General features: G+C 48.8%; 1 protein-coding gene across 1 annotated transcript; it reads right to left on the bottom strand.

The window, feature by feature from the left end:
- Positions 1 to 1,587: 1,587 nt before the first annotated feature.
- LOC137336126 (beta-microseminoprotein-like) lies at positions 1,588 to 12,252 on the bottom strand. The gene is made up of 5 exons (XM_068001611.1): positions 12,008 to 12,252; positions 8,180 to 8,403; positions 5,868 to 5,952; positions 3,211 to 3,313; positions 1,588 to 1,932 (listed from the first exon to the last, which is right to left on the bottom strand). The coding sequence occupies exons 2-5, from the start codon at positions 8,186 to 8,188 to the stop codon at positions 1,824 to 1,826; spliced, it is 306 nt and encodes a 101-aa protein (XP_067857712.1). The 5' UTR covers positions 8,189 to 8,403; positions 12,008 to 12,252; the 3' UTR covers positions 1,588 to 1,823.
- Between the last annotated feature and the right edge of the window lie 1,016 nt (positions 12,253 to 13,268).

The following is a 13,268-nucleotide window of genomic DNA, read 5'->3' as shown; positions in this document are numbered from 1 at the left end:
TCTGTGCTGTACATTCAATGTCATTTCTTTGTCATTCACCCATGGATATTCGACCCCCCTGAAAGCACAATTGGGATGGCTGCCCCCCATTCATCTCGATGAGGTTTGCTGCTGTGAAAGGGATGGAGAGCAGTGCCATCTGGTGGCCAGGCTCAGACTGCTGCCACGCGGAGAAGCTTTGTGAATCCGAGAAACGCTCAAAGCCTCAGACTCAGATTTTTTTTAAAAACACGTAAAGCAAAGGCGGGCCGATCATTTCTCCACTAGTGAGGCTTCAGTGTTACCCCTTCGCACACTTGGGGTTCCAAAGTCCTGCCTCTGCCCTGGCCCTCGGGCTTTGGGTAAGTGTGGAGAGAGCCTGCCCTGCGGGTGTCAGTCACACACCGGTGTGATCCCAAAAGACCTTGGGCCATGGTCCGCTTCCATATTTCAGCAAATTCCGAGGTGATTTCTCCCCATTTATCACTGCAATGTGCACAAGATACCATTTTACTGTCGCAAATCCCACCTCGATATCCCAGAACCTTTCAATCCGATTTACCTTCAGATTCCATTTCCTGTAATGGAAGTGGGGTGGAGCGGGAATCTTGATAATTGGAAAGAAAACGTATTCAGAGTTCCCCTTGGTGACTGATAAGCACATCAGAACTAGGAGCAGGAGTAGGCCATTCGGCCCCTCGAGCCTGCTCCGCCTTTCAATAAGATCATGGCTGATCTTCGACCACTTTCCCGCCTGATCCCCATATCCCTTGATTCCCCTAGAGTCTAAAAATCTATCGATCTCAGCCTTGAATATATTCAATGACTGAGCATCCACAGCCCTCTGGGGTAGAGAATTCCAAAGATTCACAATCTTCTGAGTGAAGAAATTCCTCCTCATCTCAGTCCTAAATGTCCAACCCCTTATCCTGAGACTATGCCCCCTAGTTCTACACTCTCCAGCCATTGGAAACAACCTCTTCGCATCTACGCTGTCAAGCCCCCTCAGAATATTATATGTTTCAATGAGATCACCTCTCATTCTTCTAAACTCCAGATAGTATAGGCCCATTCTACTCACCCTCTCATCCCAGGAATCAATCTAGTGAACCTTTGTTGCACTGCCTCTAAGGCAAGTATATCTTTCCTTAGGTAAGGAGACCAAAACTGTATGCAATACTCCAGGTGAGGTCTCACCAAAGACCTTGTACAATTGCAGCAAGACTTCCTTACTCTTGTACTCCAACCCCCTTACAATAAAGGCCAACATGCCAGTGGGTGACAGGCAGAAATTCCATTTCTACAGTGCCTTTCACGACCTTGGGATGTCCCAAAGCGCTTTACAGCCAAAGAAGTACTTTTTCCACTGTAGTCACTGTTGTAATGTAGGAAACGTGGCAGACAATTCGTGCACAGCAAGCTCCCACAAACAGCCATGTGATAAACAACCAGATAATCTTTGTTGAAGTGATGTTGGTTGAGGGATAAATATTGGTCACAACACTGGGGAGAACTCCCCTGTTCTTAAGGAATTTCATGCGAAAGCTTTAAGCATGCAAGGCTCAATTCTATTTGCATTATGAGTTGAAGCTGGCCAAATGTGATTTATTTAATTAATTCAAGAATGTTTACAGGCAGTGGGTGAGGTTACAGCGTGATATTCAGGCAGGAATTGGTAATGAAGATTCACAGATCAAGCTTTCAGTATCACTGGACCTTTCTGGCTGTGGTCCAAGGGATGTATAGCATATGCTGGGTGACTCCCAGAGACTCTGGGCAAAGCAGCTTCAAAGAGTCTTGGAGGTGTGTCTACACATTCAGGCTCGTTTGGCCCGCAGAATTCACTAGTCACAGAGGATGTCTGGATTGTCTTTGTTGTAGATCTTGTATCTGCAGAGTTTCTTGTCAAAGACTGCTTCACAGTCATATGGGACGTCTGGAGGTGTAACATACCTAACAGAAGAGAAAAAAAGAGACAGTGGGATCAGTGATCACAATTCGTCCCTCCTCCCAGACGTCATTGGAAACAAGAGTTTTATTGTTTCTGCTTGGCTCAGCTCGTAGCCCTGGGCTGAAGGCCCATTCCATGACCTGAACACACAAGCTAGGCGAGTGAGAGGATCTACTTATCAGCCAAGACTAAACAGGCTGGGACTCTTTTTTTTGCTCGAAAAGAGAAGGCCGAGGGGTGACCTGATAGAGGTCTTGAAGATAATGAAAGGGTTTGAGAGGGTAGACGCAGAGAAAATGTTTCTACTTGTGGGAGGAGTCCAAAACTAGAGGACATCAATATGAGATTATCACTAATAAATCCAATGGGGAATTCAGGAGAAACTTCTTCACCCAAAGTGTGGTTGGAATGTGGAACTCCCTACCACCAGGAGGAGATGAGGCAAATATTATCGATACATTTAAGGGGAAGTGAGATAAGCACATGAGGGAGAAAGGAATAGAAGGATGCTGATAGGAGTAGAATGAAGTAAGGAGGGAGGAGGCTCGTGTGGAGCATAAACGCTGGCATAGACCAGTTGGGCCGAATGGCCTGTTTCTGTGATGTAGACTCGATGTAACTCAATGTGAGTACTGCACTGTGGCAACTCACTAAGGGAGAGAAAGAAAGGAAGATTTGCATTGATATGGAGCCTTTCTCGACTTAAGGACGTCCCAAAGCACTTTACAGCCAATGAAGTATGTTTGGAAGCGTGCTCACTGTTGTAATGTAGGAAATGCGGCAGCCAATTTGTGCACAGCAAGATCCCACAAAACAGAAATGAGATAAACCAGATAATCTGTTTTGGTGATGTTGGTTGAGGGACAGATCTTGACCAGGACACCAGGGTGGTTGATATACCATGCTACAAAATAGTTCACAATATCCCACCTCAGTCAGGCTATCTACTCTTGCAAAACTCCCGATGTGGGGAAATGCTGGGAAACATGGGAACCGGTCGTTCTTGGTTAGCCAATGGCGCTTTGTCCAGGTGTACTCGACACCATCTGTTGGATGCTCAGTGAACAGATTCTCTGGGATGCCACCTTGCTGATACCAGTCACCCACATCAAACATTGGTGTAATGTTCCACCCTTTTGATTCGCCTTTCTACTTCAGTTCCTTAACCATATGGTCCCTGATGGGACCACCCCTCTGGGACATCCCCAAAGCATACAATAGCACACCCGGAAAACAATATACTTTCTTCTCGTGTCAAAAAAAGCCAGCTTGAGACGTACTCTGTGCAGCATATTGCAGTCACCTTCCCACAGTAACACGTATAGCAATCTTCACTCTTCCACATCAAACCAATGACGTACGACATTCCGTTGTCTATACAGTCTGTAAGCAAGAATTTACAGTGAGAAACATTCTCCCTCAATGACAACATTCACAGATTTCCACACCCTTCAGTCTACCAGGTGCATGGCAGATCCCTCCACAGACCTGGGGCTTGATTTTACAATGGTGGCCGATCGGCGGTGGAGGGAGGGGGAGACGGTGAAGATACGCGTGGCGAACCAGCATGAACAAAACTTACCGTTTCCGACCCCATCGCACGTTGATTGCTGACGATCAACGTCCTCTCCGGGTTTCGCGCCCGGCAGCGAACCTGATTGACAGGCTGGCTGCCGTCAGGAGCTGCAACGCGAGGGCCTGGGGGGGGGTGGGGGGGAGAGAAAGAAAGAGAGAGAGCGAGACGTCATCCAGCACTGGACTGGAAGACCAGGAGGGAAGAGGGGACGATCGGGAGGACACGGAGTGAGGGGTGAAGAGTGGGACATCGGAGTGGGAGATTATCGGACATCGGAGCAGGGTGCAAAGGCAGGTTCATTTTGTGTTTTCACTTCCGGCTATGGTTATTTATTTAATTTATTAGTTTCTTGTTCCCTGATCCAGCCCTGCGGCATGAATCAGAAGCAGTGGGCAAGCCGCCCAGGTAAGTTTAAAAATCTTTCTAATCCCTTCATCTGTCACAGGTAAAGTGCCTTAAATACCTCAATGAGGTACATTTGGCTCTTGAACTGTCATTCCTCCGGCTTTAATTGCCGGCGGGACTTCTGTTTTCGGGTCGTCCGCCCGCTCACAGGTTGGGTCCCTGGGAAACTCGGAAGTCGGCAGGTTGAAGCCGGCTTCCGAACCCGGACGGGATTTCCGCAATTTTCGGGGCTCCACCCCACCCCCAATTCACCCGCAATTGCCTCCTGAAATCACCCCCTTGGTGTCTGACAGCCATTGAGTTCCTGCTTAAAACCTCCGGAATCATTCCTTGATAAACCTGGGCAGCGGGAAAGCAATGGGACATATTGAGTCGCACTCTGGGGAGGGGGGGGGATGCAGAGTGGCACTGTTATGGGCCGAGCTGGTTTCGATCTTGGCTACAGAGTGCGTGCAGCCCGATTCTAAAGTCTGATGTCAATGGTGCCTGAGATCACTGCCTGCTGCCCTGCTCTGCACTGCGCTCCTGAAAACCCAAGTCCGACTTGCTGATGGAATAATCATTGGAAAGGCACTGCTGCTCTCCAGTGTCGAGAACTGAGCGACTGCAAAGGTCACTGCTTCATTTTCTGAAACAACAGCTTGAAAATGGTGGAAACACTCAGTGGGTCAGTCAGGACCGGTGGAGAAAGAAACCGAGTTAACCTTTCAGGTTTGGATCCTTTGTCGCAAGTGAGTGTTTCCAGCAATTTTTTGTTTCAGATTTCCAGCATCTGCAGTTTTACTTGCTTTCTCTTCATTGTTTGCTTCTGTTCAATCCCAGAGCTGTACGAATCATGTATCCAATAACTCTGCCACACTCAATGTTACATGAGGATTACGTAGAATTTACAGCACAGAAACGGGCTGTTCGACCCCTCCAGCCCCACACGAGTCTCCTCCCATTCTATTTGCTTCATCTCACCCCATCTGCATATCCTTCTCTTCCTTTCCCCCTCATGTACTTATCTCGCTGCCTCTTAAGGGGAGTGGAACAGTGGTGAGCCTTACAGTGTCAAATATCTACAGTGTCAATCAGTGCTGTTCCACAGTGTGATACACAGTGTCCCCTTAAATATACAGTCAAATAAAACCCAGCGTCCCTGCAATTCAGGCTTCCTGTCTATTAGCAAGCAAAATGTCACTGAACATGAAATACATTCATTATCATAAGCTCCACAACTGTTTAATTATATATAATTGAAGAATGGGAATCTTGTGTATGAAATAAGTCAGCAAAATACATTCATTTTTCACTGTGTTTCTTCCTTTCGAAAGAAAGAATTATGTTTTATAGAACATGCATTGATCGAGCGTCTTTCACGACCTCGTGACATCCCGAAGCACTTTACGGTCAATGAAGAACTTTTGAAGTGTATTCACTGTTGTAATGTAGGGAAACACAGCGGCCAATTTCCGCACAGCAAGATCCCACAAACAGCAATGTGATAATGACCAGATAATCTGTTTTGGCGATGTTAATTGAGGGATAAATATTGGCCAGGGCACCGGGGAGAACTCCCCCGCTCTTCAAAATAGTGGCCGTGGGATCTTTTACATCGACCTTATCGGGCAGACGGGGCCTCTGTTTAACGTCTCATCTGAAAGACGGCACCTCCGACAGTGCAGCACTCCCTCAGTACTGGCACCGGGAGTGTCAGCCGAGATGTTATTTTCAAGTCTGGGCTGACACTCCGAGAGCAGGGAGTGCTGTCTGAAACGTCTCAAAAAAACACTTGTACACACTGGGTTACATTGAAGTCCAGTGGCTGGTCTATAGTTCATCAGTCTCTCTCTATTCCCTGTCCCCCTCTCTGTACAGCATTGTGCGGAGGCTTACACACCCGTCCCTGGGAATTTGTCCACCAGATAGAAAGGGTGATGGGGTACAGATAATTGAATAAGGCCACTGACTTACCCGAGTCTGTCTTCATTACGAATTTGCAATCAGCGTCGCACAAGTCAAAGGCCAACAGAAACAGCACAGCGTACACAAGGGCTCTCTGCCAAGAACAAAAGGAAACACTGAAGCATTGGGAATCTGTAGCGAGAGGTTACTTTTGTTCCTTCTGCTCTTTGTCTTCCTGCAAAAAAAACACACCACCAACAACCTGCCCTGATACAGCCTTTTTAATCAATATCCCCCGGGCACTTCATAAGGGGAGAGGGGATCAGACTCTGAGTAGGAGTTTGGGGTTAGTGGAGAGAGACATAGATTGAGGATGGGATGGTGTGAGACTGATGGCAAGAGGGACAGCTGGCTGTGTGGAGAGTTTCAGCTCATACAGGAGGAGGGTGCAGAAAGAGGGTGGGGTGAATCCACGCTGGGAGGGGGGAATTAACCTGTGGGAACAGAATGAAATCTGAGTTTCCAGAGGGCAACCAGTGCCCGTTGGAACTGTGTTCCAGCACCAGCCTTCAGTAAAGGAAGTGAGAGAATGGGCAGGGGGCAGGGAGGAGATACTATTGGGGAGAAACGTCTCTCCATCATAAGGTCGGAAATGGGGATGTTCGCTGATGATTGCACAGTGTTCAGTTCCATTCGCAACCCCTCAGATAATGAAGCAGTCCGAGCCCGCATGCAGCAAGACCTGGACAACATCCAGGCTTGGGCTGATAAGTGGCAAGTAACATTCGTGCCAGATAAGACCAGGAAATGACCATCTCCAACAAGAGAGAGTTTAACCACCTCCCCTTGACATTCAACAGCATTACCATCGCCGAATTCCCCCACCATCAACATCCTGGGGGTCACCATTGACCAGAAACTTAACTGGACCAGCCATATAAATACTGTGGCTACGAGAGCAGGTCAGAGGCTGGGTATTCTGCGGCGAGTGACTCACCTCCTGACTCCCCAAAGCCTTTCCACCATCTACAAGGCACAAGTCAGGAGTGTGATGGAATACTCTCCACTTGCCTGGATGAGTGCAGCTCCAACAACACTCAAGAAGCTCGACACCATCCAGGACAAAGCAGCCCGCTTGATTGGCACCCCATCCACCACCCTAAACATTCACTCCCTTCACCACCGGTGCACTGTGGCTGCAGTGTGTACCATCCACAGGATGCACTGCAGCAACACGCCAAGGCTTCTTCGACAGCACCTCCCAAACCCGCAACCTCCACCACCTAGAAGGACAAGGGCAGCAGGCACATGGGAACACCACCACCTGCACGTTCCCCTCCAAGTCACACACCATCCCGACTTGGAAATATATCGCCGTTCCTTCATCGTCGCTGGGTCGAAATCCTGGAGCTCCCTTCCTAACAGCACTGTGGGAGAACCTTCACCACACGGACTACAGCGGTTCAAGAAGGCGGCTCACCACCACCTTCTCAAGTAATTAGGGATGGGCAATAAATGCCGGCCTCGCCAGCGACATCCACATCCCATGAACGAATAAAAAAAAAATTTAAAATGTAAATCTTTCATTGCCTTAGTTTCAGCCTCTCAAGGACTCCTGTGCAGCAGTGGATGTTGAAGGGAGCACTGTAATTATCTCGTGCTGACTGACGTGGCCCGTCTCGGGTCTGTGACACTTTTATTCGGAGCGTTTCATCCCACGGCCTCCGGCGAAGGAGGGCAGTTTAAAACACCGCCCCCCCCACCACCACCCCCACCCCGGGATTCCTTACCAAATGAAACCAGCTCTCAAGCAAGGGCCAGCGTGCAATGAGAAGTTTTGTCCCTTGCTCTCTCTCACTCTCTCTCTCTCTCTTTCTCTCTCACTCTCACACTTGCTCTCTCGCTCACTCTCTCTGGCTCTCGCTCGCTCTCTCTGGCTCGGGCTCACTCTCTCGCCCGCTCTCCCCAGTCTAAGGGCACTGAGGTTAATCAGTGGCTGCAGCTGAAATCCATCACCTCACCAGGGACCAGCGATCGAGCCTGGGACCTCCCGGGTTGGATGGCACGGTTGGTGAATTTACCGAATGAGCCATGGGGGAATTGCCTTAAAGAAACAGATCACCGAATCGTACAGCACAGCCGGAGGCCATTCGGCCCGTCGTGCCTGTGCCGCCTCTCTGAAAGAGCAATCCAAATAGTCCCAAGCGCACCTCCCCACCACCTCCCCCGCCACCCCTGTTCTTTCTCCGTAGCCCTGCAAACCTTCGAATACATAAGAGACATAAAACATGAACCAACTGGCGCAGACGGCTCCCAACAGTCCTGTAAATCGGCCGTCCATTTCGACTTTGTAAGTTTTAAATGGGGAAAGTGGGACTGACCTGTGCCATGATATCTGCTCTGATAATCTTCAGCGAGGTCCCTGCTGCGGACTGTCGTTGCTCAGCTCTTGGTGCTGGAGAATGATCTCAGCCAATTTGCATCAATGGCAAAGGCCCCAGGACCAAACTTCCTGCCACTCAACTCGCCCGAGGAAGACAGGGCCTCTCGGTTAGAACTTGCTCCGCAACAGTTGCAACATGAATCCCGAAAGAGCTCCTTGTGTCTGTCAGGAGAAGGACAGAGATAAGAGACAGGCGATCCTCTTAGTCACCCTCCAGCCATTGTAAGCAAAGAAAGTCTTGCATTTATATAGTGCCTTTCACAACCTCAGGACGTCCCAAAGTCCTTCACAGCCAATGAAGTACTTTTGAAGTGTAGCCACTGTTGTAATGTAGGAGACGCAGTAACCAATTTGCACACAGCAAGGTCCCACAAACAGTGATGTGATAATGACCAGATAATCTGTTTTAGTGAATATTGGTTGAGAGCTAAATATTGGCATGGACGCCAGGGAGAACACCCCTGCTTTTCTTCGAATAGTGCTGTGGGATCTTTTACGTCCATCTGAGAGGGACGACGGGGCCTCGGGTTAACATCTCATCCGAAAGACGGCACCTCCGACAGTGCAGCACTCCCTCAATACTGCACTGGGAGTGTCAGCCTGGATTAAGTGCTCAAATCTCTGGATTGGGACTTGAACCCAGGCCTTCTGACTCACAGGTGAGAGTGTCACCCAGTGGGCCTAGGCCGACACACTTTATGAACTACTTGTTCAGTCATCTTGGTATTTATTGAGCAGGCTGTGCCCCCATCCAATTTTCTACCTTTCGTATGGACATCGGGGCCACAGGTGTCAGTTGGTCTCTGTACCTCAGTCAAGAGGCCATTTTTCATCCGTGAGCATGAACAGCGAAGTGTCCAATTCAATCATAGAGGGGCCCTGATGCAGTGTGTGAACCAGTTCACACCAATCAGCCCCGCTCGCACACGGGGATAGCAGTCAGGAGCCGGAACCCTGGCTGAATTTGCATCCCTCCAGCTTCAAGGCAGTGAGACCACCGTTGCACTCCTCGCCTGGCCTGGGCTGCGATCAGCTAACTCAGCACAGACTGGCTATCGAACACACCTCGTGTATCACACCAGGCAGTGCACTTATCTACTGGGCTATCAGAGTGGGGGGGCGGTGAGAAGCCAACGCAGCAGGGATCGAGCAGAACAAGCTTCATCTTTACACTAAGCAGGGGTCCAGGTTTCTGAATAAAATCACTTACATCTCCGCGTATATTGATAACATCGGCAAAACTAGATTACGTGCTCCAGTCTCTGGAGTGGGACTTGAACCCAAAACTGTAGGATCATTGTGTACTGTACACTGTGGTACTGTAGGGTCATTGTGTACTGTACACTGTGGTACTGTAGGGTCATTGTGTACTGTACACTGTGGTACTGTAGGGTCATTGTGTACTGTACACTGTGGTACTGTAGGGTCATTGTGTACTGCACACTGTGGTACTGTAGGGTCATTGTGTACTGTACACTGTGGTACTGTAGGGTCATTGTGTACTGTACACTGTGGTACTGTAGGGTCATTGTGTACTGCACACTGTGGTACTGTAGGGTCATTGTGTACTGTACACTGTGGTACTGTAGGGTCATTGTGTACTGTACACTGTGTGGTACTGTAGGGTCATTGTGTACTGTACACTGTGGTACTGTAGGGTCATTGTGTACTGCACACTGTGGTACTGTAGGGTCATTGTGTACTGTACACTGTGGTACTGTAGGATCATTGTGTACTGTACACTGTGGTACTGTAGGGTCATTGTGTACTGCACACTGTGGTACTGTAGGGTCATTGTGTACTGTACACTGTGGTACTGTAGGGTCATTGTGTACTGCACACTGTGGTACTGTAGGGTCATTGTGTACTGTACACTGTGGTACTGTAGGGTCATTGTGTACTGTACACTGTGGTACTGTAGGGTCATTGTGTACTGTACACTGTGTGGTACTGTAGGGTCATTGTGTACTGTACACTGTGGTACTGTAGGGTCATTGTGTACTGTACACTGTGGTACTGTAGGGTCATTGTGTACTGCACACTGTGGTACTGTAGGGTCATTGTGTACTGTACACTGTGGTACTGTAGGGTCATTGTGTACTGTACACTGTGGTACTGTAGGGTCATTGTGTACTGTACACTGTGTGGTACTGTAGGGTCATTGTGTACTGTACACTGTGGTACTGTAGGGTCATTGTGTACTGTACACTGTGGTACTGTAGGGTCATTGTGTACTGCACACTGTGGTACTGTAGGGTCATTGTGTACTGTACACTGTGGTACTGTAGGGTCATTGTGTACTGTACACTGTGGTACTGTAGGGTCATTGTGTACTGCACACTGTGGTACTGTAGGGTCATTGTGTACTGTACACTGTGGTACTGTAGGGTCATTGTGTACTGTACACTGTGGTACTGTAGGGTCATTGTGTACTGCACACTGTGGTACTGTAGGGTCATTGTGTACTGTACACTGTGGTACTGTAGGGTCATTGTGTACTGTACACTGTGGTACTGTAGGGTCATTGTGTACTGTACACTGTGGTACTGTAGGGTCATTGTGTACTGTACACTGTGGTACTGTAGGGTCATTGTGTACTGCACACTGTGGTACTGTAGGGTCATTGTGTACTGTACACTGTGGTACTGTAGGGTCATTGTGTACTGTACACTGTGGTACTGTAGGGTCATTGTGTACTGTACACTGTGTGGTACTGTAGGGTCATTGTGTACTGTACACTGTGTGGTACTGTAGGGTCATTGTGTACTGCACACTGTGGTACTGTAGGGTCATTGTGTACTGCACACTGTGGTACTGTAGGGTCATTGTGTACTGTACACTGTGTGGTACTGTAGGGTCATTGTGTACTGTACACTGTGGTACTGTAGGGTCATTGTGTACTGCACACTGTGGTACTGTAGGGTCATTGTGTACTGTACACTGTGGTACTGTAGGGTCATTGTGTACTGCACACTGTGGTACTGTAGGGTCATTGTGTACTGTACACTGTGGTACTCTAGACTCAGTGTGTGTCTCTATATTGTGTACTGTACACTGAGTGGTACTGTAGACTCAGTGTGTGTCTCTATATTGTGTACTGTACACTGAGTGGTACTGTAGACTCAGTGTGTGTCTCTGTTTTGTGTACTGTACACTGAGTGGTACTGTAGACTCAGTGTGTGTCTCTATATTGTGTACTTTACACTGAGTGTTACTGTAGACTCAGTGTGTGTCTCTATATTGTGTACTGTACACTGAGTGGTACTGTAGGGTCAGTGTGTGTCTCTGTATTGTGTACTGTACACTGAGTGGTACTGTAGACTCAGTGTGTGTCTCTATATTGTGTACTGTACACTGAGTGGTACTGTAGACTCAGTGTGTGTCTCTATATTGTGTACTGTACACTGAGTGGTACTGTAGACTCAGTGTGTGTCTCTGTATTGTGTACTGTACACTGAGTGGTACTGTAGACTCAGTGTGTGTCTCTATATTGTGTACTGTACACTGAGTGGTACTGTAGACTCAGTGTGTGTCTCTGTATTGTGTACTGTACACTGAGTGGTACTGTAGACTCAGTGTGTGTCTCTGTATTGTGTACTGTACACTGAGTGGTACTGTAGACTCAGTGTGTGTCTCTGTATTGTGTACTGTACACTGAGTGGTACTGTAGACTCAGTGTGTGTCTCTGTGTTGTCCTGTTTTGTAATATGTGTGTGTGTAAACTGTCGTACATGTGGACTTTATACTGAGAGTATTGGGCACTGACCATTGCTCAGGGACTGGTGTTCAGACCAGTGCAGGCTGTATTGTTGACTGACTGGACCATCCTTGCACAGTGCGGGTGACGCTGGCATACGGGACTCTGCCAGCTGAATGACCTTGTCTGAATGCTTGAGCTCTTGGCCTTTGTCTTCAGAAGAGGTTGTGGGGCAAATTACTTCTGTCTTGGCAGAGGCTGTTCTTGGTGCTGTGGCTTGTATGTGGCATGATTGTAGGACGATGAGATGTCGTCCAGACAGCCTCTGTGGACATGAAGCATCACAAAATGAAATGAGTGCATACACTTCAAGGCAGAGTGAAACTCTGGAGACGGCAGAGATTATTTTCCACGACTGTGTTTGAAATCTTCTCCATGCAACGTGTGTGCCCAACTGCTGAGGGCCAGAGTAGGAGGGGAACAATTCGAGCCACACCACTAATTGTATGGGCCAAGACCAGTAATTTCACTCCCTCCGGGGCTTCCTGTGGGATTATTTTGGGTTTCAGGCGGCCACCCGAGATACAAGGTTGTTGGACGTCAGAGCAAGTGGCATTGCACCAAATCCCTTCCAGCACATGCCCCAGCCTCTCTCATACTGAAAGGAAGAGTTGAATTTACATGGCACCTCATCACATCTCGCGGAGACATCTCGAAAGAGCTTCACAGACCACACTTTGAAGGGCAGTAACTTGCTGCTGGCGACGTCCAGCCCGATCATTCTCGGCGGTGACTTCAACTGCATCATCGATGCGGCTGGACGATCCGGCAGAGCCGACAGCAAACTGGACGCCGGGTCCAAACTCCTGATGGAAGCGGTGAAAGACGCCAAGCTGTGCGACGTCTACAGCGACCCTGCAGACGGAGCGGCGCGTCAATACACCTGGTCCAGACCAGACGGGTCCGTCCGTTCCAGGATAGACTTCCTGTTTGCGTCCCCGACGCTCAAGGTCAGATCCACCAAGGTCACACCAAGGTTCTTCTCTGACCACTGCCTCCTCCTGGCCGACTGTCACCTACAGGACGATCAGAGGGTGGGCAGGGGGACATGGAAGCTGAATGTGAAACTGTTGACCCCGGGAAACATTGAGGAACTGACGAGGGATTACAAAGGTTGGAGAACCGTAAAGCCCCTCACTGATTCCCCAGTGCACTGGTGGGAAGCCATCAAGATGAACATCAAGAGGTTCTTCATCCTCAAAGGTGTTCAGAAGGCGAGAGAGAGGCAGAGGGAAACGTCCCGACTCCAGAAAAGCATGCAGAATCTTCT

Source organism: Heptranchias perlo, chromosome 20, assembly GCF_035084215.1.
Source record: "Heptranchias perlo isolate sHepPer1 chromosome 20, sHepPer1.hap1, whole genome shotgun sequence".
NCBI lineage: Eukaryota > Metazoa > Chordata > Chondrichthyes > Hexanchiformes > Hexanchidae > Heptranchias > Heptranchias perlo.
This window is presented reverse-complemented; position numbering and strand designations above follow the sequence as displayed.

Coding starts and splice junctions, on each gene's coding strand:
- LOC137336126 (XM_068001611.1), bottom strand. Junction 3,314..5,867: donor CGTAATGAAGACAGACTCGG/GTAAGTCAGTGG, acceptor TCTTGCTTACAG/ACTGTATAGACAACGGAATG. Junction 1,933..3,210: donor ACTGCAATATGCTGCACAGA/GTACGTCTCAAG, acceptor CTCTTCTGTTAG/GTATGTTACACCTCCAGACG.